This window comes from Pangasianodon hypophthalmus, chromosome 3 (genome assembly GCF_027358585.1).
Source record: "Pangasianodon hypophthalmus isolate fPanHyp1 chromosome 3, fPanHyp1.pri, whole genome shotgun sequence".
Classification (NCBI taxonomy): Eukaryota; Metazoa; Chordata; class Actinopteri; order Siluriformes; family Pangasiidae; genus Pangasianodon; species Pangasianodon hypophthalmus.
The window spans coordinates 13779976-13806888 of NC_069712.1; the positions used below are offsets into that span (position 1 = coordinate 13779976).

Genomic DNA, 26913 nt, shown 5'->3' on the forward strand with positions numbered 1-26913 from the left:
GGAATGATAATACAACTTCCTTGACTTGACTATTTCAGAATATATGACAATTTAGTTGTCACAATGTTTCTGCAGCTGTAAATAAAATATCTGTGGTGTTCCAGGATTTGAAAACCAGAGAGAGAAAGAGAGAGAGAGAGAGAGATCACATAAAATTATGTTTTTGATAAAAGTTACAAAATGACTAGCTTCTGTTTACTTTCCCCCAAAATTACTGACTGTGATATAAACATGTTGTTTGATTTTTCTGTTGTGACAAGGATGCGCATGGGCTTACAAAAGTAATCTGTACAAATAGTACAAAACTATTACACTGTGTACTGAAGTAATTCAATATATTTTTTCTATGCATGTCATCATCCATTCAAGAGGCAGCAGCTGCTCAATCAGAAATAATAGATTGCCATTTCAGAAGCTTAGACATATTTCTAATTCAGTAGTGTCAGTGTCAGTGTGGTTGTTGTGGTGAGGGATGTTTTTGTTCAATATTCTTTTGGTAAAATTTATGTTTAATGTGAAAGTAGTGTTTAATAGTGTAGTCTAATTTTTTACGGTAATGCAAGAAGGGAATATGACTTCAGGGTAGCACTATGCATGCCACCCATGGACTTACTATGCATTGTATTATAAAGAAGCATTTCTTCTGATTTTATTTATATATGATATATAGCATGTAGCCTACTATACAAAATCATTGCCATAATATAAAAACAAGCAAAAAGCCAAGTGACTTCTATCAGTTTTATTGATTTCAAATTAATAATGTTATGATAATATAACAAGGAATCACACTCATTTGCATTAGAATGGTTGCACAAAGAATGTCTCCACAAGAAATCAAAAATAACTGGCCATGAGACACTAAATCAGTATATTCACACTGTTTAAATTCAGTTTAAATTCCAGAGGTACCACAAGAATATCTGATCATTTTGGTGACAAATTCCAGTGGTATTCTTCTTTTGGCAAATGGGCACAAGAAACATTTGTACTTTTCTCTATGGCCTTTGTATCCATTCTTTGTACAATTATTTAGCAAAAAAAAAAAAAAAAAAAAAATCTACAGCAGGTGATGGAAAAGAAGTTCCCTTTTCATTTCTGGGCTGAAATTTTATCTGAGTTATATTTCTAACTTGAGGCTATATTAGAAGCGACACAGGCACTTGAAAGACACCGAATATGCACATTAAACTGTGTACACAGTCATGCAGTGATATAACATTGGCAACAGGACCTCAAAGTGAAGATACCTAAACACTGCACATAACAGTGTGAGTAATTCCAGCCAATTTGCAGTCAGATGCCTCTTTATACAGAATGCTAAAGCGACAGAAATAAAAGGGAACCAACTTTAGCATCATATAACTTATATACAGTTTAATATACATTTACACATCTTCCACCATTCGTTTTTAACTATCAAGCTTGTCCATAATTTTTGCAGGAGAAGGCAAAGCCATCCAGTTTGCATAAACACTATCATTGGCATATCTTGTAAATTCTGGATTAGTTGCATCAAGTCTGTTGAGCAGTACCGGGCTCTTCTCAGGCCAGTTCGGGTATGACATGCCTAAAAATGAAAACATATCACTGTTTCTGCACTGAAGGAAAAAAAATTAGGAGGGCAGACAGTAAGGCTCTCAAACAAAACTCTGTTTTGTTGTTTATTTTCAACACAAATGTTAAAATTTAAGTTTAAGAGTGCATGAGAGATGTCTCTGGTCCCAATATTTACATGGAGTGTTTCTACATTCATGCAGTAACCTACTGTGATGTCTTGTTATCCATGTTGTGTCCTTATGTAATCTTTACTGGTATTTCTTCATAAAATACAACAAAAAGCAACGCAGCTTTCATAGTATGCAGCTTTTTTTTCTCATATTTCCTGATTATCGGGGCATTAGGATGGCTGCATAGAAAGTATGTTTATTGCTAAATACACTAAATGACTAATGTTTAAAAGCTTTGCTTATTTAATCATAATGGAGGAGTTTAATTAAAAAGCCTTACTGCTTCTCTGTTCAGCATTTTGAGTCTACTATATACACTGAACTTCTGTAATATGTAAAAGATATTACAGAGAATGTCAGTATGTGATTCATACCAAACAGATTTATTCAGATGGGACCTGTTTCAAATGTAAATCCAAATAAACCGATAAATCACAAAGGTGAAAATGATTCAGCTAATACAAAAGCATCTGAAACATATGAAATTATACAAAATGTGTATCATACTTGAATTTAAAAAGTCTTTAAATATGAACTAATGTGAAGCTGTGTTCACGTACATCGGAAGCAGGTCCAAAATCAGAAATCTGATCATTTACACCACATACTAACTCATTTTAAAATGTCAGGTCAGTTTCAGACATCTCTCACTTTCATTCCATTAGCACAATCACAGCACATCCTCCCAATGGAAGCCATTCAAAGACAAACAGAAGTATTTTTTGTTTTAGAATCGAGTGAATGCATGGGAAATTCTACCATAGAGCTTGTTTTCAATCCAAGTGGAAGGGAGGGTTCGAGGGAGAGGGGCGTTATTACAGTCCACTAGAGGAGTGTCCTCTTCAGACAGAGTGTCATCATATAGCAGGGCGTCTGCAGGAGTGGAAGCTGCCAAATCCAGATAGTCCTTTCAAGACAGGAAAGGACAAGTAAGACTAGAAAGAAATGCAAGACAGTGCTGAATAGTTTAATTATTGATAACGGTGAGCTTGAATAATATTTAAAGATTTGTGATTTATATTAGAAAGCTAATATTTAAAAGCTAAAATTTAATTTGATATTTAAAAGCAAATAATTTTTTTTTTTTAATAAATGTTAATAATTTACTTTACTTAAGACCAAAAATAGCTACCTACATATTATCCTGTCGTGGTAAAGGACAGGGGTAAGACACTTACCTTGTGCAATCTTACCATTATAATAAAACATAAACCTGTCAAGGCCTTTGGTTTTAGCACATGCTAATCAATAGTAAGCACTTTAAAAATGAACTGTTTAAACTTTTATAGCTGAATGAGCAACAAATTTGACAGTCTAATAAATCTTGTAGTGAAATGCAAGCAAGATGGAACATATTTCCTAGGGCCATTTGCTCACCCACCCCTGAACTTCTTACATGACTTGTGTCAGCAGTAAGGAAGTACAAGTGCCTTGGGCTTGAAAAGCCCAGGTCTGCTTTCATTTTTGCATGCGTATGTGTATGTGTCTACAGTCATTTCTGGTCATTCTTACTCTGCTTTTCACCATCATCTTCTCCAGCTCTTTGCTGATCTCACTGAAGGTTGGTCTCTTATCTGGTTCTTGCTTCCAGCAGCGAAGCATCAGACTATACCTGTTTCATGAAAGACAATTCATCAGCCACCTATCATACTCTGTCATACAGTTTGTGCTCAATAGTACCTGTTTAGTAGTGCAGAGGACAAGGTATCTTGGTTTTGTATGTTATAACATGCATGCCATTCGGTGGATATCATTTAGATAATGATATTGAAAATAATTAATGATGCAGTGCAAATAAACACACATTTCTTCAGTGCAGTTCTCTGGTTTTTCCATCCTGTAGCCAGTCTTGAGAAGATTAAAGAGTCGCTCAGGCGCAATGCCTGGGTACGGGTTTCCACCCAGGGTCACGATTTCCCATAACAGCACACCAAAAGACCAGCTTAAAATGAAAGAGAGAACCTTTAGAACAGTCACCACAGAACTAATCACTTGGAATTGTTTTTGTCGTATAATACAGTATGTGTACTTACACATCGCTTTGTGTGGTATATATATGGTCAAACAAGGACTCAATAGCCATCCATTTGACTGGAATACGACCCTGAAAAGTGAGAATACAATATATGACACAAATATTACTGCACCACATCATCATTAATATGCTATAGGTGTGTCCATGTAGATTATGTACTTTTGTAATTAAGTTTATTAAAAATCAGCCAAAAAGATGTGCGTTGCTTATAAAGGTTTCTGCATATCTCGAAAGTGATTTATTTCAAAGCCAGACACTTTTAGTGCATTACCTTGCTCCTCTTCACATAGGAATCTTCCTCATAGACATCCCGAGACAAACCAAAGTCTGAAATCTTCATCTTCCTGCCCTCTGCTACCAGTACATTCCTTGCTGCAAGATCTCTATGAACAAGCTACAAATAACAAAAATATGACATTAACTTAATTTAAGCATGAATACTCCAAAATATTCAGTATTCACAACCACAACATAAGATACATTATTTCATTCATTGTCTACAACTTTTTATCCAATTCATGGTCACTGAAACACAGGCTGAGCTGCAAGTGTACTTCAGGGCATGATACACACTCCCTCACACTTAGGGACAATTTTAGAGTAGCCAGTCCACCCTGCAGGCCATGTTTTAAGAAGTGGGAGGAAACCTACATGGCCAAAGAGAACCTACATGAAGCTCCACATAGAGAGTACCTGTAGCTGAGGTTCAAACCCCAGACAGACCCCAGGAGCTATGAGACACCAACACCACCTGCTACAGTATACACAGTATACAATCAATTTAAATGATCAAAACTCAGTAAGTGCATGTGTACCTTCATTTCAGCCAGGTATTGCATTCCTCTGGAGATCTGCCAGGCGAACGAGATGAGGTCTCCCATGGTTAGAGCTCTTTCATCTGGATTCTCGAGGTAGCTGGAGTTACGGTTGGCATCGCTACCCATATAGCTGGGCCCCACTTTCCGGCTCTCTCTCAGGAAGTTTCGCAGTGATCCATACTTGGCATATTCAACGATCAGATACAGGGGACCTGGACAGACAATGGACAAATAATGAGAGCACAAAAACATTAAAGAACTGTAACAAATGGTCATTTAAATCTTTAGGAAACTGCAATTTATGAAGTAAGTAATGCTGAAAAATATATGTTTCTTACCATCCTGGCTACAAGCTCCGTACATTTTTATTACGTGTGGATGGTTGACCTGCTTAAGCAAGGTGAATTCTGACAAAAGGTCACGAAGTTCACTGTGAGAGGCGTTTTCTGTTTTAAATAGAAAGATACACAACACATGAATAATAACACTTTCTTGCAATTATATTTTTGTCATTTATTATACAGAGCCTAATTACACATAGGTAAAATATTTTTACACCTACATTCCGTATTGCCAATTCTCACTATATAGCTAGCCATCAGTTTGGGCATGTGTGGCTACTTTTTCTGTAATATAATAGCTATCTTACTAACTTGTCTTTAAAAGATCCTACTGGTTATTGGCTATTTAATTATAAAATAATAACAACGAACCTAATGTTTGGTAGCTTGCTAGCAACCTTTGCTACTGGTACTCACAATATAAGTTAAACTAAACTAAATTAAGTTATATAAACAATATAAGTTAGACTAATGGCTAGCATGCTATTAAATAGCTGCTGGTAGGCACAATAATATAATGGCCTAAAGTTAGCTACCTTGTTAGTGCTTTGTTTTAATAACATAATACATCTAGCTTAAAATGACCTAACTTCCTAGGGACTTTGGTCTTGCTGCTAATGTCAAATAGCTCCTGGAGAAGTAACAATAGTTCTCTCACTACTTAGCTGGCAACATTAGCACTGTATGCAGGTAGATGAGTAGCTTAGCTAATGTTGCTAAATAGAGAAGTGTCAATTATAAAAGGCATGTGCATTTTTTGGTGTTTAAGGGTACTAATAGCTGTGGTGTGTGGACATTGCTATTTTATAGACACTCTGTATTTATTTTTATGCCCATCTTTTTCACATTCAGATTTTGTGTCCCTGACCTTCTTCAGTGTCAGTGCATTTAGGTGATGAATACTAATAACTAATAAATTACAGTAGCCTTTGGTCTTAAAACATACTTGGTTCTTTGTCTTACCTTTCAACATTTTTACAGCTACTGTAGTGTATCCTGCCTTTCCTTTAAGGCGGAATGCTGTTGCTTTTACAACCTTCCCAAACTCTCCCTCTCCGAGAGTTTTACCCAGGACTAGATTCTTTCGTGGGAATTCCCATTTTGGATCCTCCTGTTAATAAAATCAAAACAACATCTATGCCTAAAAGAATGATTGTGTTTGCTAGCCTTTTAGAACACTAGACTGACCAATAATAAATACATTTTAACAATAAAATATGGAAGAATTATGTAAAAGCTCTTACAGGTATCTTGAAGGTGTCGATGGCCACCTGGTTTTCCATGGAGTCCAGTGAACCTCGTCGAACATTGTTGGCAGAGTAGCTGATAGGATAGGACTGGGCAGGCCTGCGGAAAGTCATCTCTGCTGAAGCGATGGGTGGTTTAGGGGTGCTCTTGTGATAACGATGGATGAAGTAGGAGGAGAGGAGGATGGAGACGATGAACGAGAGAAGGACTGCAGTGGCTATGACAGTCTTACACATATCATCGCATATCGCCTCTGCATGAGGGATAAAAAAGCACTAAATGTTAATGTCATAGGACAACTTGTGCATCAGTTTGGACAATGAGAAATCCGGAATGATCATAATGCTGTCAGAATTTAAGGGAAACACAAGGCTAAAAGGTTGTTTAAAAGCAGATTCCATTAAACCTTCCAACATCACCCACATGATTAATAATACAAAGTCTGAACACCAAGACAAATGAGCTCACCTTCCATATCATCCTGCTCACAGAAACACTTCTCCAAATAGCAATAGCAGGTTCCATGTCCTGCCTTAATGCCAAGCATCAGGCCTCTCTCATGGCCTCCAATAATTGGCTCACCTAAACAAGACAACAAAAGCACTAAGTGTGTGTCTAGCAACAACAGAATTAATCAATAACCCAGAAAGCACACAGTCCCAAAAGTTGAAAATTCGCTCACGGGTGCAATCCTGAGGACATATGGATATATTTTTGCTTTCAATCACATCACAGTAGCCATCTGGACATGTACGCAGGTCTGGAGAACAAGTGGAGTAATTTTCTGATATCACTGTTAAAAAAAAATGCATATGTAAAGTTAGCATAGTGTGATAAACTGCAGTCTACAAAAACAAATCCAGAACAACATGACAATGTAGCACACAGTGGTGCAGTGAATTATAAAATGGATAGTAAGACCTATCACCTTTTTCTGTGCCTTGTCTCCACTGACATCTTCCAGTGGAAGTTCCCAGGCCGCTGAATGTCTCACACTCCCCACGCTGTCTCTTCTCTGCACAGGCCAGGGAACGCTGTCCGTCTGTCCTTAAAGGATCCGCTACAATACAGCCATACACACATAGTGAGCCAAGCCCAGTGACATTACACTCCACCAACACAAAATTCACAGAAAGTATCCTGCCTACGTCTCTTGTGCTCAAGTCTACAGCAGCCACGCTACAAAAGAGCCTGAAACTAAATAGTCATATTGATGAAACTGATTTAAACTACAGATAACCCACTTTGATTACATAGTAAGCAATTATAATCAAGCCACTGAGCAATAATCTATAAGCTCTTTCAGGCAAAGAGAAAAATGCTTACCTTCGCCTTCAAAAATGATGATGACTAGTGTTTTTGCCTGAAGCTGCTTATGCTGCTCATGAGCAACAAGCACATACTGTAGCTCCTGACATTCAGGCCTGCGCAGTGGCTCTGTGTCGTTTACATAGAGAACTCCAGACATGTCCTCCAGATTCCGTGCCACATCAACTGCCGTGTAGCAGGACTGAACATTAGCCGAGATGTTCCTGTCACTCAACTCTAAATGGTATGCAATTTCAATACCCTTGAACTTCAGGCAGTTGTCCACACATACTTCACCAATCTAAAAAGAATCATCCAGAAGGGACACTGTCATTTAACCAGCCATGTTTTGATATATGCCTCAATTAGATAAAAGGGTAAGCAATTTACTTTGCAAACATTTCTTCAATAATGGAAGAACAAACATGACTTGCAAACAACACATGTAGTCAACATGTCGTTGACTTCAGTAGTCAAATGATCCTGACTAAAAGGATGCGAACAAGAAGCAAAAACAGGCAGTAACTTTATCCAAGCACCTGGGAGTAGGTCATGGACTTCCGAGACAGCACGTAGAAGTAGGTGATGTTACTGAAGCTAATAGAAACTGGCAAAATGGTAACATTAAAATGCAGCATCACAGTTCCCTCAGGGCCTCGAAACGTAGTGTCGTTGACCAGGTAGTCCAACTGAAATGAGCGCTTCTCATCCACTGAAATATTCCTGATGAGACGCAACTCTGCATAAGGACAAAAGAGGCAAAACAATTACATTTTCTGTGAGAAAGTCAAATTGGCCAATCAGACTGAACCAGACACAGTGCTTCGGCATCCTTACTGTACTTATAGACTGTCCCTCGCACATTGCCGAAGATGGGCTTTTCCTCACTGAAGTTCTGTTGAATGGTAAATGTGTCTTTAATCCAGGAGTCATTAGTCAGTAGTGTCCATACATACTTATTCTGGCTCTGTTCTTTGTGATAGGTAGAAGTTGTGTCTCTGTCGTACACAAACAGATCGCCAAATGCTGCTCCCTGCAAAGGTAGAGCAACACTTATTGAACAGGTAGAGGCAATGGAAGGCTAAAGGTTCATGACAATGAAAGAAAATACGATTTATCTGATAAAAATGTATGGTATATATTATAAATTACACTTAAGCTGTTTGAATTATTTGTATTTTATATATAACACACAAATGGATTGAACTTGTAAAATTCAAAATGACACAGAGAGCCTTCAACGTAGTGCTTACCTTATTGCGGCTAAATTCTATAAGCACATCCTCAGTGTCCGTGCCATTCACATAAGGGGGACTGTCATCCTCATCATATATACTGATATGCAGGGGAGTAAAATTAGTGAACAATTCCTTTTCTGTCTGCACCAAACATGTTAATATCAGACGATAGACCTCCTTCTCCTCACGGTCTAGAGGTGCTGTGACTACCAGCTCAGATGTGGAGTCATTGACTATAAACGGCACTGGAGACTCTGTACACAACAACAAAATGAAAATCATCTGATGATAATTATGCAATTGGCCAAGTCTGTAGGCTGTAGAGAGGAAAAACATTTTTTCCAAATCACAGATTGTGGTATGAATTTACTTTACATCACCATGTAACATTCCACATTTTTTTTACCATTAAACTATATTTTTACTTCTATTTGTATTTATTTGACCTTTATGATACAATAATAAAAATGAGCTTCATTCATTTTTGGATTCAGCTATTTCTAGATTTTCTCCTTACAAGTGACACTTTAATCTTTCCTATTTTTCCTACTGTATTTTTGTAGAAGGATATGGATGTGTACAAACAATAAATTAGTGTTTATTAGAGTTAAAGTTTAATTAGAATAGAATAGAATTAGACTTTTTTTTGGTCAGAGCTCAGATAGTGAATATGAATGAATATTGAGTATTAGTATGAGGTTTTTCTGGTTGATATCAGTCATACTCAAATAGTGAAGGTTAATGCTTTAAAGTTTAACATGATCTTAAAACTCCAGGTTGGTATAATGTGTGATAGTGTCTATGGTCCATAAAAATCAGCCCTTATTTTATGATACCTGGTTTCACCCTGTAGCTGATGTTGTAGTTGGGGCAGAGGTCAGCATGGGTAAAGCGACGAAGCTGGCGCAGAGGTCCAGGCATGCGGTTCTCCTTAATGTGGGGGTTTATATCCCGATCAGGGAAGCACAGTTTCTCTATCTTCATCTGGCCACAGGTGGGCGCTGTGGCATTGAAGAATGTAAGACTGACCTCTGCATTAGGGAACTGAGCACACAGAATTTTCTGAGACATGGGGGCCGCTGTCACTTTCAGGGTCAACCTCTTTGCGTGCGCAAACCAGCTGCTAGCTAGAAGACATACAGTCATTGCACAACATTAAAACCGACTTGTAAAAGATTTCTAAGTCTCTTACCAGCTTGTCTGATATTATAGAGCCAAGATAACCTTTAACAAAACACAGATCTGTATTAAAGCATACATTAAAACATAATATATTCAAAAGTATACTACTGTGGTTCGATTTATCCTCCTGTTAACCTGAAGCAAATTCTAACTTTAAAGTTCCCTTAAAAGGAAAAGCAGACTTTTTTAAACTCACATATTGACTCAAAGTCAGTCCAATCCAGAGTTTTGTTCATGTAGATCACTCCAGTGACAGCGTCGATGTAGAACCATGATGCATAAGGAGCAGATTTCTGGAGCCTCCTCCAGTACAGGCAGAAGTATGGCTGCTCTGAAGCTCTCTCCTGCATGGCGTGCACCTGCAGCACTGGTGTACCTGCTGCCTGGCCAACATAGATGCTCTCTGAGTATGTGGACTGAGGAAAGTACAGTCCCCAGGAGCCTGCGACAAATAAATGGAGTCATAAAAAGACATGAAGCTGTTAGCAGAGCTAGAATGACAATATTGTTGCCCTCAGTAACCAACAGGGCTTTTTCATATTTTGCTACTCATTAAAGTAAGGCAGAGAAAACAAGGATTTCTTTTGTTTATTACTATGAACACTTTATTTTCTGCAGTTGGTAGTTTGTCTTCTCATTGGCATATTCGGCAGAAAAACAAGAAGAGGGAAGAATGTATAATGTCTATCTATGTCACAACTGCATGTATTGCAAAGAAATATTGTTCTCTTCCAATAAAAATACAGTCAAATGCATTCTTAAGATCAGTTATTAAGAGCTCATGGCCCAGACAGAAACAGCAGCACTATGGCTCACGTGTACAGAAGTTATTAACTAGATGAGCGACATGAGGACCCCTGAAGTAGCATTCTGGACCAGACAAAACTGAACCAGCCTGGAAAAAACAGATATGAGCCATCCAGGCACCACATTGATTTGGTGAAAATAATATTCCACTCTATCATACTGAGTTCGAGCTTCAGGTACACATATACATTTCTTGACTTGACTCGGATTTAGGCCAGTCCTAGGTTTTCTGGACTTGAGGACAGACGGCCTTATCTGTAAGGAACATCATATAATGTATTTAAAATTGTATTAACATATAAAAACTGGACTAGTTGACATTGAATATACACACAGTATATTTTTTCCTCTTTACCTGCTTCCCTTGATTATAGTGAGGAGCCATGGAGTAGAGTTATGTGGAGTCAAAATGTAAGATGTGAACCTTAATGAGGTACGTGCATTTAAAGTTTTTATGTTTTACTCAAATAGCTAAATACTTGTTAAGCAGCTAACTTGCTGGCTGGCTGTTAGTTGTTAATGATTGCCTAATTATTGCCTAACTAATATCAGCGTAACCTAACTAGAGAGAACGTTACCTAAATGACTTAAACTGGGCATATATTCAACATCACTTAACATCACTGCAGAAGCCTAGCTATTTGAGTAGAACACAACAATAGTTTTGTTTTACTCCTCTGAAAGAATCTATTTTTCCCTTGAGATCCTGAATGTTTAACATTTGGCTTAATTTACATAAAATATGTATTTTTGAGATATGAGTTTTTAAGATTTGTATTTAGGGTTCTGATCTGTGAAAATACCAAAACAGTAATTGGAATTTCTGATTACATGTTTTTAAATCTCACCCCTTCAAAACTAAGAAAAAACATTGGAAAATATGTGAATGTATTAAATACACCACAGAAACACCAAAGAATTTTAATTCATGAGATGTGTAGATAATTCACATATTCATATTCAAATACTTTTGTCAGCTTCCAAGCTCCATAGACAATTATCTATGTGTACAATACATGTGTACTGTTTTACAGCTAGATCATTCAAGAAAAAAGTGAGTTACTCAGTGAAATCAAGAAACACATCCAGGTTTTAGATCAAGTGCTATAGTGAATGACAAGTAAAGCAGTATCTCATATGACACTGACAAGCCTCTTAATGAATTTCTCACACGTCAATATGATGTGGTTTCCGTTTCTCCTTGTACTCACCTTGGGAAGTTTAATTATGGTAGATAACATAATACTGTGAAGAAATGAATCATTACCTACAGTGGGACTGTGCGTATTGGGGGGGGATGGGTAATCTATAAAACACCATAACGGCCCCATGCGCTTTACTGGAAATTGGAGAGGCGAGTGTTCGGCCTGTAATTATATCCCTCTTGTGTTCCTGTCCGACGGCTGTGGGCAGCCACTTAGGAACGTAGTAATATCATTAGCAGACATAGAAACAAGATTTTCTATTTCTGTTGTTGTAGTTTAGGCCTTGGCTCTGGTTTCAGACACTGATTTGATTTAACTGTGCTGGGATGACAGGAGGTCGGATTGATGGATACAGTGCGTACCTTCCTGAAGAATGGAGATACTCCCAGGCACATTTCAACCTCTTTTATTAAAAGCCTTGCTTAGACACAAATATCAAAAGGAATGTAGTTACATTGCAAGCTTTGTATCACTGCTCAAGGTAGCTGCTTCACTGAATTTAATTGTTTATCTCATACACCTGTTTAGTTATTTTTGTCAGGACAGTGAGATATTAATATCCTCTTATGTTTCACCAAAGCAAGGTATAATGTTTTCACATGGATAAATGTTTAAAAAAGAAAGATTGTGGATTTGCCAATAAATCAGACTAAAGATCCTTAATTTAGAGTGGCATCTAAATTTAGAGAGGTTCAGTCTATTATACAGACAGTACTAAATGATTTAGAAACAAAAAAGCAAAGTTTTCTTCAGTAAAAAAAAAAGACAATCACTGAATACTAGAGGAAAATTTTCTTGGAATATGATATAGAACATGATACCTATTCAATACCACTAGTGTATCCAGAGTGCCCTAAAGCCCATACAAACATGCATCCAATAATGGATGCAAGGGGCAGAAAAAGTTAATTCAGTGCATGGTAAAAGCCTGTTGTTTGAAGTAGAGACCTTTACGGTAGACATATGTTATTTTTGTTTTGCAAGACGATTGCCGCACCCTTTTGCACTGGGAGTAATTTGCTGGTTGTAAGTGCTAATTGAATTTAATGCAATTTCAAGTATTCACATTAAGACTCTTAGGATGTAATTATCTACTGCACTCAGTATTATAGCAGTGATATAAAAATAAAAACTATACTGTATGCATCAATCTGACTGTCCTAGTAGACAGATGTAATATTTAGCCTGATGTTAGTTATGAGAGTAGCAAATCAATCCAAGAGCTGCCAGTGTCCCAGACAGTACAACAGGCACAAAAATTACATCTCAAAGATATTGCTTGCAGCATATTTGCTAACTGGGAATATGTCAACGTAACATTGTTTTGGATCACTTTATGTTCTTAATATTCCTCTTTTACAGCTTTAGACAAGTTTCAGAATATTTATTCAGTCACTGATTGTAGTCTTGTGTGCTTTACTTGCTGAACTATGACCCAAAGAAGTAGATTTTGTTGATTAATCATGGCAAAAGGAACCTGAGCTGAGACTGCTTATTATATGGCGAGAGGTTTGAGATTAAATAATCATCCTCACGAGGGGTTGCTCTCTTACAACACCAATGAGTTTAAATCACAATTTATACTAAAAGATGGCTGAAAAAAGTGCAGATTTTCAAAAAACACTTTGTACTTACATCTTTCAAATTGGCAAACAAGATCATTGTCATTGAGACATAAATTATGCATGTTGTGCCAACTTTTTTGTACTTTCTAGGGTAGTTACTCTGAGCACTTAGCTGGAAGAACGCACTGTAACTGCAGCAAGTTACAAAACAGTAGGAAGCATCAGAAAGTGTTGAAGAATAGCACCTAGCTAGGTTATCAAAAAAAAAAAAAAAAAGATTATTTAGCCTTAGACCTAAGATCCCTGTTTTGTTTTAAAAAAGAAGAAAAACAGAAATTATCAACAGAGTAAATAGTCATCGTTTTGCAGACTGTGGTAGTCAAATAGCCAGTTAACATTAACTAGCTAGCTAATAAGACAGAGTGGAGAACTAAAAGCAAATATGCTATTAAGTCAAGCTTGGCAGACACGGCTGAGCATGGGTGTCTCAATCCATTCAGACAAGTTACCAAACTAGCCAGTTAATGTTAGTTAGCTAGTTATAGCTAGCTACTTTTTATGTAGTCCCTTGTAGTTCTGTGTTGTTCTGTGTTTGTCTTATGTAGCACCTTGGTCCTGGAGAAACGTTGTTTCTTTCATTATGTACTAACTGTTTCACTATGTACTAACTGTTGGTATGTACTAACTGGCTGTATATGGTTGAAATGACAATGTTTGTCTTATGTAGCACCTTGGTCCTGGAGAAACGTTGTTTTGTTTCACTATGTAGTAACTGGCTGTATATGGTTGAAATGACAATAAACTTCACTTGACTTGACTTGACTATGATATAGAGAATAACATGGGATGTCATTGTCTTTGGGAGTATCTTCATGTCACAGCATTATCTGTCATAGTATCTGAACATTTTATAATGTCCGGTTGTGGTGTTATTACCAATATAGGCTTTCAAATATGACTCGCAGAAGCACGAGAACACCATTTTTTCCACACTAATTTTTCGCTTTGTTGTGTGTTCTATTTTTGTGACAAATACTGTGGCTTGTCTCATTTTTATAATTAATAATCAAATAAGCACTATTATTACAATCATGGTTACTCAATATAAGAATAAAAATCAATATAAGAGTTATATATAAGAGTAAAGAAGAGTCAATATATAAGTTTTTTCTGTTGTTCAAGTTGTCTTTAGCTAATTTTTTTTAGGTTGATAATAGAGAGCCATATTTTATTACATTTGCTGCTGGGGTAGTTCCTAAATTCAGTTTATTTCCAGGACAAAAGCCAGCTGAATGTAGGTACTTTATATCAGGATAATTAATTAATTCTACATTAAAATCAGCATCCACCAACATAGTGCAGTGAGAGAGTTATAGTTTGTCTGCTGTAGTTTTTGAAGGTGTTAAATTACATATTTAACAGTATTACAAAAAGAGAAACATGCTAGCCTCATTTACATTTAGAGAAGAACATTCAGGCAAGTCAATAAGCTTAAATATACTGTGAGTGCATTTGTATCGCCAACTGATCATAAATATGCAATGCATTCACTGACATGACCTTTTATAGCCACAGCATGGATCATGAACATTGTTTTCAGCTTGCCATGCCAATTGACTATAAACCCAGTATGTGTACACGCACACTCACACACAAAGGTACAAAACCAATATCAGAAAGATAATCTATATAATTTAACACTTCAAAGTGTAACTCTTCTGATACTAATATGTCAGCCTATGGTGTTAAAAACCTTGCTGCTTGAAAGTGTACACGTTTTCTTTGTTATGAATGAGGCCACATTCTTAAGTAGGGATGCAAAAAAAAAAAAATCTATTAAGCCCACTGCATACTGATACACGTTCCAGAACAGCAGTCTGAAAACCTCGGACAAATCACATCACAGACGTGCAGTCTTACTGAAGGACAGTGAGACTGGTGTATTGGCTGCTCAGCGAGTCAGCCGAATGATGAGGAACGCCCTCTGGATCGGTCAGGACAAAGACACGAACTTGATTAGCTCAATGTACGCTCCACCACAGTGATTTAGCATCTATGACATCATGAGCTGTTACAGAGAGAGGGGCTCTTACTTGCCGTTCTCTTGAACTCAACAGAAAGCGGAAGCAGGCAAAAAGTCCGAGGAATCTACCATCCCATAATCCACTTACCAGTCAAAGAGTGCTATTCATGTGATGTTATGTGTAAGTACTAAGATGCATTTACTGCAATTACCCGCTGTTCTGTTGAAGCAACATGGCTGCAGCTGAAATGACTCAAAATTACTACATGTTTATGTAGCAATCAAAATCATAACTCCATGTTCGTTCCTTACTGAAACACAACAGCTGAGCATAAATGGACTGGTTATTTGCTATAGTCAGTGGAGGTCATGAAACAAAGTACTGGTCTGTGGGAAAACATGGCCCATGCCCTTTCATTCAAGGTCAGCATACACAGCCAATGTCGCCAAACAATGGCCGACTAGAAGTCAAGTAGTTAGTCTGACAGCTGGTCAATCAATAGCTATAATAATCAAGACTGGCAAAACTGAAAACTCTCCTCCCCCTCAACCAAATGCACATTACCTTATCAGCCATACAGCTGGCAAACAGTGGAGCTGGAAACAATTATAAAATAAGAAATAGCACGTTCCTTTCATATCTCAGAATTAAACTGCATTCTACAAATCTAGCATAATTTAAAAATGCAAACACATCAGTGTTACTAAATACTCTTAAAGCAATGATGATGACTGTGTATAATATGTGTATAATATAGCAAAAAATCATTACCCTGCCACTGCAACGATTTAATTAACTAAAAGGCTGCCAATTAAGCTACAATTCAATAAAGGGCTGTTATTATTGATCATTATGTTCCAATTTCCCTTCACCATATTCTATGCATGCCAGAGCTCTTTTCCAAAAATTTAAAATAGTTGAATGGATTGTGAAGCTTAATACCATATTTTTTGAAGCACTTACTCTTATTAAACAGCATTTTTGACATGTATTTTTGACATGACCATTAACTTATATTTAAAAAAAATCACAAGCAGGATTCTACAATGCAAAAATTTCAGAAATGTTTCTCTGAGATTCAGTCTTAACCTGATTCAGGGGCTTTAGAATCCTTTACAAGCAAAGGAGTGCATTAGTAACTTATTATTAAACAGCCATGGTTTTCTAAATAAAAACAGACAGGCATTTTAATGTAATACCAATGTAACCACCATCACCATCAAGTTAAGCTAGGAATAAAATGCATCAGGAATAGACATCACTCATTAGAAAAATCTAATTTAAAGTCTGCTGTTGGATTGGGCTCTACATTTAAATTTGGTTTGTAAGCTCTCTTGGGATTGCCCAGGACATTAGGACTCACAGATGAGAAACCTTTACACAACATGTTCTATTCAATGTCATTATTATCAGGCCAATTACCAGCAAATCTAATCTAGAGTTAAAAAATTTGATTTAAGATGGACTCAAAGATAAAAGGGCAACAAGGACACAAACAAACAGCACAAATTAGACTTTTTGAGGTTGTGATCCCAGTGATAATCCATTACCGTCCAAATGAAAGACACTTCTAGATCACTGTGATAATTACCCCCTCTGCACCAACCTGTGGCTTCCCCGTGCATTTTACCATGAGCACCTGCTGAGTTTTAATTTCCTGACTCCATGGATGAAATTGTCCACTAGGTAATTTTGCATGAGCCAATAATTCTGAGAGACAGGGCTATAAAGAGCCATCAATTCTTGCATTTTGAAAGAGTGGAAAGAGGATAAACTATATAAATAGTTTAATTTTGTTTCAGTATTTGAAAAAAAAGGCAATAGATTGACTGAATGATCATGTCTAGGGAACATTATAAAAAGGACAATCAATGCTTAGGTCTTTTTAAGTAACTGGAAAGAGATAACATCAGCAAAGCCGTTGTGATTGTTGTTCATTGTTGTAAATGATCACTCAAATGCCTCACCAACCACTGGAACATAACGTGTAAAGACTCGTGTAGAGAACAAGAGCTCCAAATGCCCTTGGGACATAATTTCAATCAATGTCTCCTTGTGCCTACACCAGAGCAAATTAGATTCCACTGATGCATGGGATGGAAATGTGACCCTTAACTAACTAAAAGATCAGGGATGGAGCTCCAAAAGGTACAGCAGCCCACATACACCGCACAGTTCACTCAGACACAATGCTACATGACAGATTCATCCCAAATTAAGGTGCTTTCAATCATTTCTGGGACTCACAGGTTTTTGTCTAGACATGATGGTTTTGGAATCAAAAGAAACTATTATGCAACCATGAATATAATATGATATTATATTATATTACTAATTATGGTCTCAATCGAACTGCACAACATTAACAGAGGCAGGCATAGAGATCTACAGTAGAAAACACATAATCCAAGCATAAAGCCAGTTCTCAGAATCCATAGCTTAGCACATAACCAGCTATAAAGTATATTGGTTAAATAAAAAGCTGATCTCATAGCTCAGGGGTTTGTAGATGAAATTTTACTTTTTTGTTTGTCTATTAATTTTTTTTTTCTGTCTAAAACAGTTTTGCCTTCTCATGCAATACAATACAATATATGTATATGTGTGTGTGTGTGTGTATATAAATAAACATATATAAAACATATAGAATATATAGAATATAGAAAACCACATTACAATATGAGAATAAGGACTTTGAAATCAATAGCAAAAATCATAAATAGTGGATTCCTCAAAATAACCATGGCTTAGTAAAATACTCAAACTGAGGAATTAGCAGGAACAAGCTTTAGTAGGAACACTAGTTTCAGTAACTAGCAACAACAACCGAGACTGTAATATCCTTAGCGTGATCATTTCACTAAAATGTTCAGTTTTACTGAAATAAATTTGCCATTGGGCTATATAAATTGCATAAATTAAAATTAAATGTTATATTTTATTGAAACATTTTAAGGTAAGCAGAATCATAGAAAACTTATTTTCAAGGAAGTGTATACTTTTGAATGATGTATAAAACAGTGTTGACAATGAAAGTGTAGCATATAAGAGAAGTCTCTTCTTTGAAATGCAGTCTAATCAGCTTTGTATTTGCTCAATCATACAAAAAGTGGTGACGATAGCAAGAAAATCAGCAAGATTTACAAGCTCTCTGAAAGCAACTCAAGACACAAGCTAAACTAAATCATATAATGTAATAAGTGGCTAAATCAAATAGTGTCATGCATCAAATAAGATTTATTGGCCTGCTCAGTCTCAAAAGCAGTGGCTGCTGATGAAAATGATTGTGCTAATGCAGATACGGAAAGGGGCAAGCTCACCCTGATCAGCTAGCACTACTTCCTTTGCAGTGAGCAATCTCCTGTGGCCTGATCATGAGAGATTACCACTTGGGTGAGAGTGTAAAAGGTCAGAAGTCATCCCAGTTCAACAGATAGAGTAACAGGGTCAGAACCATGGATCCACAAATCAATCAATGTTTCACACACCCAAAACACAAAATGGTTTAGGATTATGTGGATACTGACATACATATGTCTGTATGCCACCTTTTGCTGTGATGTAGAACAATGAACAAATGCAGTGAGTACAGAAGTGAATGAAAAAAGCCTTCTCTGATATATTATGATCTGTGTACATCACACATGCAATCAAGTTGAGTTTTACTGTGAATAAATATTTACCACCTTAATAATTATATCTCTGTTTTTACTGAAATCCAGATTTATATCTAAATCCCTAAAGAGCAAGCAAGGAAAAACTCTCTGAGCTGACATGAGGAAGAAACCTTGAGTAGAAACAGTCTCAAAAGGGAACCCATCCTCTTCTGGGTGACACTACATAGTGGGATTTTGATCAATGCAGTATACGGTTGTATAGAGAAAAGGCAACAATCTTACGTGTGTTGTAAGGGTGCAGGATGCATATTATGAATAGAAGTCCTGGTATGATTAATGATTCTTGTGTTATATTACAGCATATGCCTAAAACATGCACTGTTTTCTCCTTCACATTATCATTATTTCCATATAAATGATGAAAAGCCAGATCATAACATGATAATAATGTGCACTGAACTGAAAATCAAAGCTAGTTGACCACATTATTAACAAAGTATGAACATCTACTGACATAATTTCAGAAAGCCAGATGAGCATGTATTCGTACAAATAACAAAACTAAAAAAAAAATCTGGCGTAGTTTTGTGATAATACTTCCAGTAATATCCTATAATATCATAAATTTATACCCCCCCCTTAGAATGTGTTACAAAAATGATGCATTCTTATCAAAGCAGGAAAGAAACAAAAAACAGTCACAAAGGAAAAAACTTTGAACTGAGTAAAAACATCTCATTGTTACAGTAATGTTTTCTATGATTTCTAACAATGTTCAGAGAGAAATATTGTTGAATATTTAATGTGTGGTATATGATATTATACATGAGCTCATTCTGATATGACAGTATTGTGAGATAACACCCTGGTATCAATTCCATCCTCCAGTAAACAGGATCTCGGGTCTACTACACGGTTAGTCCTTTCAGGTCCTGACTCAGGGGACAGTAACACATGAATTGTTCTCGAGACCAGATTGCCCCACCCAATACGTTTTCCGTGAGAGAACATAAATCTAAAGCTGGATCAAAACAAGTGAGCAGAAAAGAGACACCGAAACACTAAGCCCAGCCTCATTACCAACGTAAGGCTTACGCTCTTGTGATGCAAATACATCGCATCAACATTAAATGGCTCTATAAAAGAAAGCATGAGCAATCAAAGCACATAATAATTCCAGTAATCTAGCTACAGTGCAAAGGTCAAAGAGATATCCTGAGCTGAGACATCAGACAGTGATAGTGGATTATTTCCCTCACTCCCAATATAGTCAAAACTCATTACTTTTGTACCATCCGTTTTCATTGGATGACTTGTCATAAAATAAATGAGATCCATTTTGTAGGAGGAGCTGCCAACCATCTCGTGCCTTTAATGAGGGATTTTAAACCTCATCTGTTATCAGAGCTGTGTGCTCTATTATTTTACTGGCAGTATTTTCCCTTCAGAAGACAAACACACCATGTTTGTTGAGAGTTCTGCCCACCTGCTGCACACCTGCCCTCTGACGGCCACTCAGCCTTTGTTTTCCTAACTGTCAGGAAACAGGGCACTGCACCATTATCAGCATGGGCTTTTCCACAAAACAAACTTCTCCAAAAAAAAAAAAAAAAAACAAGCTCACAACTGGACAGCATCTCATGTACAAATACATCCCAGTGCTTATGCACATATGAAATAGGCAAATATGAAATTGTATTACATTTTGCATTTTGCGACAAAGATGTTCAAAAATATAAGAAATTAATCGTATTTAAAAGAGGTTGGAAAAAAGCACTAATCTATGTATTAAATCCTTGAAACGAGAGGTTCAGCAAAGAATGTACAGTAAATCCCACCAAGCCATTTCAGAACTTAATCAACTGAACGTGGTGAACTAATGTAGCAAAAATCATTTTCATCAGTCAGTTTTTCCAAACCTCATCTCATGGGGCATTAGGCATATTTCACAACAAGCAGTAATAAATCACAGAGTTAGATCTTTTTTCTTTTAAGTAAGCCTCTTACAAAAATTATGCGCCAAACAAATTATGAACAGATAAAATAAACTGTTTCATCTCACATTCTGCTGAGATGAAACTGTCATTGGAATATAAAAATTAGGATAAACAACAAAACAAAAACATAAAGGATTTACTTTAAAATAATTTTGTTAATTAAATACTTCGTTCAGGCAAACAGCCACAAGTGCACCTTTACTTATAGCGCATTGCAAGTTGACATACTAGGGATAAGTTGGGCAGTATACCAAAGACATCGAAATACAACAACGTCATGTGAAATTATACAGTATGTTCTGTGTCTGCATGTGGATTGCACATATTAAACTAAACTTCTTAAATTAAAACAAATAATATAATACATATATTTGAATAAATCTTATTTTCATTTCATTATGCTTGATATATTAGGAAGATTCTTTTGATACTAAAAGCTTGATTTATCATTTACTGATCAGATTGTCACAGTTCAGCCTCTGCTCTCCATCGCTTACAGGAATATAGAAATGCAGTGCTCATGGGCAGACACACAAAGCTACATGCTTTCCTGATGACCAAAATAACAATAAAACCTCTGCTATGTACTACTTTTGCCTGCATTCAAACGGCACCAATGTGATTATTCCCTGTTAATGCAACTGTCCACACATCCTCATCCACAAACCTCTGAGCTATGAGTTAGAATTTAAATATAGTCATTTTTCAGAGGGTAGTGTTAGTGCAGTTGGACAGAGGGTTTTAAATGGGATTATGAAATATAACAGTATATATATGGCTTGTGTGAAGCATGTGCTCCAATTTCTGTGGTCACAATGCAGCCTTCCACTTACAAAAAGGAAGAAGCACATTCGCTCAGAGCAAAAACAAGTAAGAGAGAAGCTCTAGGACACATTTAAACCTACTTTAAGTCTTCACAATGTCCAGTTGTAAAAAGGCAGCATAAATGTGTGTTTTGTGTGGTTCATGACTATTTTCTCCCCTGGTATTTTCAATGTGCTACAATGGTCTTTTTATTTTTTTAGGCTACCAAATTCTATATTGAGGTAAGCACCCTGTGATTCCAGTGCATCACTGCCAAGACCTAGAAAAACGGTAAAAGCTAGAACCCTTACGGGGACTTCTGTTGCCTCTCCGAGGGACCCGTTAAAGATTCTCTGTAAAACCTGCCAGGAAAGAGTTCCAAGCTAGAATCTTTTTAGGAAAGTCAGAACTCTATACAAAGAACAGTTGAAGAACCCTTTTTCTAAGAATGTATAATAACTGAAAAAAGACAAGCAAGCAAAGCAAAAGCTGTTGTCCTGATGAATTCCTAATTTAAATGTTACTCTGTGGGGATTTGATTTGTAAACATCATAATTTTTATTATTCACTGCACTTTATAACAAGAGATCGAAGCTTCTTTATGTTCTTATGTCTCTTTCTTATGTTCTGATTATTGAATCATGTCTTCTTGTGTGTGGGTGGATGTGGTCTGTGTTTTCGGTGTAGCTATTATGAAGCCAAGGGCAATTTCCCAGAAATGGACAATAAAGTTATCTATTGGAAAATTGTGACCTCAGTATTAAAAGGTTGTATCTGCCATTCCATCTGCATCCAGACAGAACCTTGTAATAGTAAAGTCATGTAATGTCTTAAGTAGAACTTGTGTAACTTGAAATGGAACAAGTGCAAATGCACCATACACCATAGTAGTATAAGAAGTGGTTGATACAAACATAGCATTTATTAGTTTTGATTAAATATTGTCGGTTAAGTCCCAGTCTGCGAAGCTCAGACTTACCTTCCCAGAGGAGCAAGAGGAGCAGGACGGTGTCTCCCCACAGCGTAAAAGCCCGCGTCCTACCCATGCCGCACAGTCATAAGGGTGATTTAGCAACAACCCGCTAAATCAAACCGATCAGAGGTGAAGCGTATTTGTTTTGGGGGAAAAACAGACCCAAATATTCAGAGGTAGAACGTTTTATGCAGGAGTCCAAAGAAGTCCGTATGCTGAGTATCCCATTGACGGGCTGCTGAGAGTGTGCGTGCGCGCGCGCGTACGTGTATGTGTGTGTGTGTGTGTGTGGGTGCCAGCGCGCGCGTGCGTGCGTGTGTGTGTGTATGCGTGTGTGTGTGTGTGTGTGTGTGTGGCGACACGCAGGAGGAGGATCAACTCAAGCATAATGTTGAGCGCACACGCAGTTACAGCATCACCAACATTCTCAGATTCCCCAAACAAAGTCTTAGAGGCTAATTAAAGGACATTTATATTTAACATATCTAACATAACTTAACGTGCAACATTCCCAAGGCTGAATTAACACATGCACAGTGTTCACGTGGCATCCCAGGTTTCAAATCCATTAAGTTTGCTGGGGTTTTGTAGTGTATGGTACACTGTAAACAACTGCTGTACATTTTACAGTAAATATTTACAATAAGGTATTGTTTTTTGCAATTTACTGTATTACTGTATTTTGCTAAGAATTGTGGGAGCATGATAAATATTTGCTGTACATTTTACAGTAAATGCTTTACAGTGTAGGCTGAGCAAATGAACCCAGTGCTTGAAAGACACCAATCCATTAGTCCACTTTAAATTAGTCTGACAGTTCTTGTAACCAAAGAACACATTCTCCCTAAATTCTACAACATTTTTATAGGCAACTGTCCCAATAAAGAATGCTTGTGTTGGCTTTCTCAGGCAAGATGCAATCATTCTTACACTGACTTAGGAACAGAACAAACAGAAAAAGCTTATGACAGTAAACATGGGCAGTAAACAGGGAAAGCAAGATGTTGCACTGATTACATATCAGCAGAACAAGACAGCCAAATGGAGATGGCTGCTGAATAGAAATTTAGCTAGTAGGTTGAATATAAGGTAATTTATCCCATGTATAGGCTATAGACTAATGTTTATTCTATGATAATTTCACTAAAACAAGTAATTCATAGTCTAGATAACTTTCTTACATTTCAATGATGGATGTAAAAAGAAAAAGAAGTGAAAGTTGTATCTCCAATATTGGCTTTCAATAATAAAGACAAATAACAGATGTTTATTCCAATTCCTATTATTATTATTATTATTATTATTATTATTAGTAGTAGTAGTAGTAGTAGCAGCATTACACAGCCGTTAAATGCTCCCTCAGAATCCTGCACCTTCTTACAATTAAAAAATAACAATAAAATTAAAAGTGATATGCACTAGTATTGGCTCTGCTTATTTTACAACAGGTGACCTTTGGTGTTACGCTATCTTCTATTATCCTGTTTGGCAATTTTTAGGTTAAAGGTCAACATTTATTCCAAATTAACCTCACATAAGCACAAAAAAAAAACAACAACAACAAAATATTATGCTTGGGAAATGTGGTGCATTAGTGGTAGTGCGTACATTATAGGCTAGTGTTAAGGCTGCTTTGGTAAAGCCAGATCCTGCGCTCAATACAACTGAGCAAATGCTTAACCCTGCCCTGGGATATTCCGCAATGTACCAATTTCATTAAAGAGCGTTGATGTATGTTCGAGAGCACACTGAAGGTGCGATGTGACAAATTGCATGCAAACTGGCTGCAATGGCAGATACAGAAGCCCTAGGCTGGAGATCAAACCAGTAGAGAGACCAGTGATTTTGCAACTGGTACAAGCTGATGAAGCTTTGCACAAACAACCACACTGTTTACACTGTTTACAGAATTTGAAAGAACTATCATTCTGGTTTGCTGTATGTTACTCTGGCAAGTATCTCTCTACTAAAAATGCTCTGCACTCCCTGCTGCGGGTACCTGGACGGGTCTTTGATTTTCAACCAATAAATGATCACCTCCTTCTGTCTGAAACACGAAGTAAACATGTGAGGCAGCAGGCTACCTATAGTACCTATATATACCTATATACCTCACATTATTCTGGCGAAGTTGGGTTTCAGTAATGCTGTGTGCTTTGGGGAGCACCATAAAGGGACTCTGCTGTTTGAAGACAGGTTAGCCCGTTGGGTAAAGAAAGTGATTGTGCAAGCATACCCAAACACAAATCAAGAGGTGCCTTTTTCCAATAAAAACATTTAATGTGCACTATGGATACCCCTAGGCGACACTAAAAGGAGTGTCACTAGTGACATTTGTGAAGTGGTGACATCAAGCTCACCATCTACCTTCACCAGATTATACAGACTGATTCTTGCTTTACCACAATCCTCTGTGATGAATCTGAGTGGTTCTCATCCTCTATAAAGAACAACGTCAACACATGGAGCAATTGTGATCCTCAATAAAGTACGATATCAGCACTATTTAAGAAGCCTGCTCTTGTCTGGTAAGGTGCACTATCAGGATGTGCTATGAACCTTCCTGATGAATTTGATCTACATACTGCACTAGTTTAGAAGGAATCTACCCTGGAGGTCTGGAACATAACAAAGTAGAAGAAAGGTGTACATCTGTAACTGTGGTTTAACAACTGAATGGAGAACTGCCAGGTCACCTGGGTCACTCAGGGTGATCACAATGGCAAAAGGACAAGTGTGACATAGTGGGGATTTATAGGCTACCCATGTGCAATCATGTTCATGAGATGATGACTCTGCTATGGCAAGGAAATGAGCACAGAGAACTCTCCACTAGTTCTGAACAGAAACCATCCTGGCAGTCCTTAGTTTCAAAGACGGGTGTTATTACCATAAGAAAATATATAACGCCACTTATGTAACATATTGAAACAAACTATTATGACACAACTACTATTTAGTACAATTAATCGAGGTAATATATGATTGTTCTTCTTGAGTTTTGTTGTTGAGCCAGCAGTCCATGATCACACCACAGTCACTGCTGCACTACCGAAGGTCTTCTGAAAACTACATGGAGATTAAAAGTGCTACATCAGAATCTTTTATTGTTAACAATGCTTTCTCAAAATAACAATACAAGTAAAAGAAAGAGGCACTACACTGGTGTACATTCAGGACAGCAGCTCAGCTATTCAGCTGCATTCTACTGTTTTTCCTAATCACAAATGCAAAGGCAGACATTGGCCCAGTTAATAAAACAGCATCCTAATGTTATACTTGTACTTATTTCTTTTAGATAGCCCAACTAACGATAAGCAACTCACAGCTAATAAAAACAAATAATAAACATTAATAGAATGCATAGGTTGAAGATTTTGTAGGAAATATTAATCCCTCTGTAGATATTTCTCATAGGAAGACATTGTTTACATAGCTTTACTTAAAAGGGCACATAACTAAACCTAAAAGGTCTATATTAACAGAGATCAATTTACTCTACAGTAGACATGACATGGTATTTTGAGACATATGGTCAATGAAAATCAATAAAGACAAGCAAACACAAAGCAAGATCCATGACACATGACCGCAGTGAGTTTCTACTGTCATATGAGCTCATTTAAATGAGATTCTGTTTCACTCCTTTTAAACACCAGTGGCAGTGAATATCACCTGGTCACCCACTTTATTCTCCTCATAAGATCATTCTCTCTCTGCCTTTTTTTTCTTGTAACTACCACATCCCCTGCCATCAGACAGGCTAGCGGCCTGTGGTGCCATGCTGCTAGCACATTTGAGAGCCCCCACATCCTTAACACTCTCTGCAGTTAGCAGGCAAGTTAGCAGGCTCATGAGCCATACTGCAAAACCTGTGCTTGTGCAGCCAATGCCTGAATCCCCTAAAAGCCAAAGACAGGCACCAACTATGAGTTTGCCATCTTAACTGTGAGTTAACCATCTCAAGGATGCAGCCTTTGGTTCGGACATCCTCTGCACTTACACAGCGTGCCGGCTGTCG

The 26913-nt window shown here is 37.1% G+C and overlaps 1 protein-coding gene across 1 annotated transcript; it reads right to left on the minus strand.

The window, feature by feature from the left end:
- Positions 1 to 99: 99 nt before the first annotated feature.
- ret (ret proto-oncogene receptor tyrosine kinase) lies at positions 100 to 23189 on the minus strand. Its single transcript, XM_026932451.3, has 20 exons — positions 22899 to 23189; positions 10097 to 10342; positions 9555 to 9845; positions 8734 to 8972; positions 8318 to 8513; positions 8020 to 8219; positions 7499 to 7781; positions 7101 to 7232; positions 6855 to 6965; positions 6641 to 6754; positions 6169 to 6425; positions 5888 to 6035; positions 4922 to 5029; positions 4581 to 4795; positions 4037 to 4159; positions 3764 to 3834; positions 3535 to 3672; positions 3243 to 3342; positions 2490 to 2637; positions 100 to 1570 (listed from the first exon to the last, which is right to left on the minus strand). The coding sequence occupies exons 1-20, from the start codon at positions 22963 to 22965 to the stop codon at positions 1413 to 1415; spliced, it is 3345 nt and encodes a 1114-aa protein (XP_026788252.2). The 5' UTR covers positions 22966 to 23189; the 3' UTR covers positions 100 to 1412.
- Between the last annotated feature and the right edge of the window lie 3724 nt (positions 23190 to 26913).

Coding starts and splice junctions, on each gene's coding strand:
- ret (XM_026932451.3), bottom strand. CDS start 22,965: ATGGGTAGGACGCGGGCTTTTACGCTGTGGGGAGACACCGTCCTGCTC. Junction 8,220..8,317: donor AGGGACAGTCTATAAGTACA/GTAAGGATGCCG, acceptor GTCCTTATGCAG/AGTTGCGTCTCATCAGGAAT. Junction 6,426..6,640: donor TGAGCAGGATGATATGGAAG/GTGAGCTCATTT, acceptor TCCCTCATGCAG/AGGCGATATGCGATGATATG.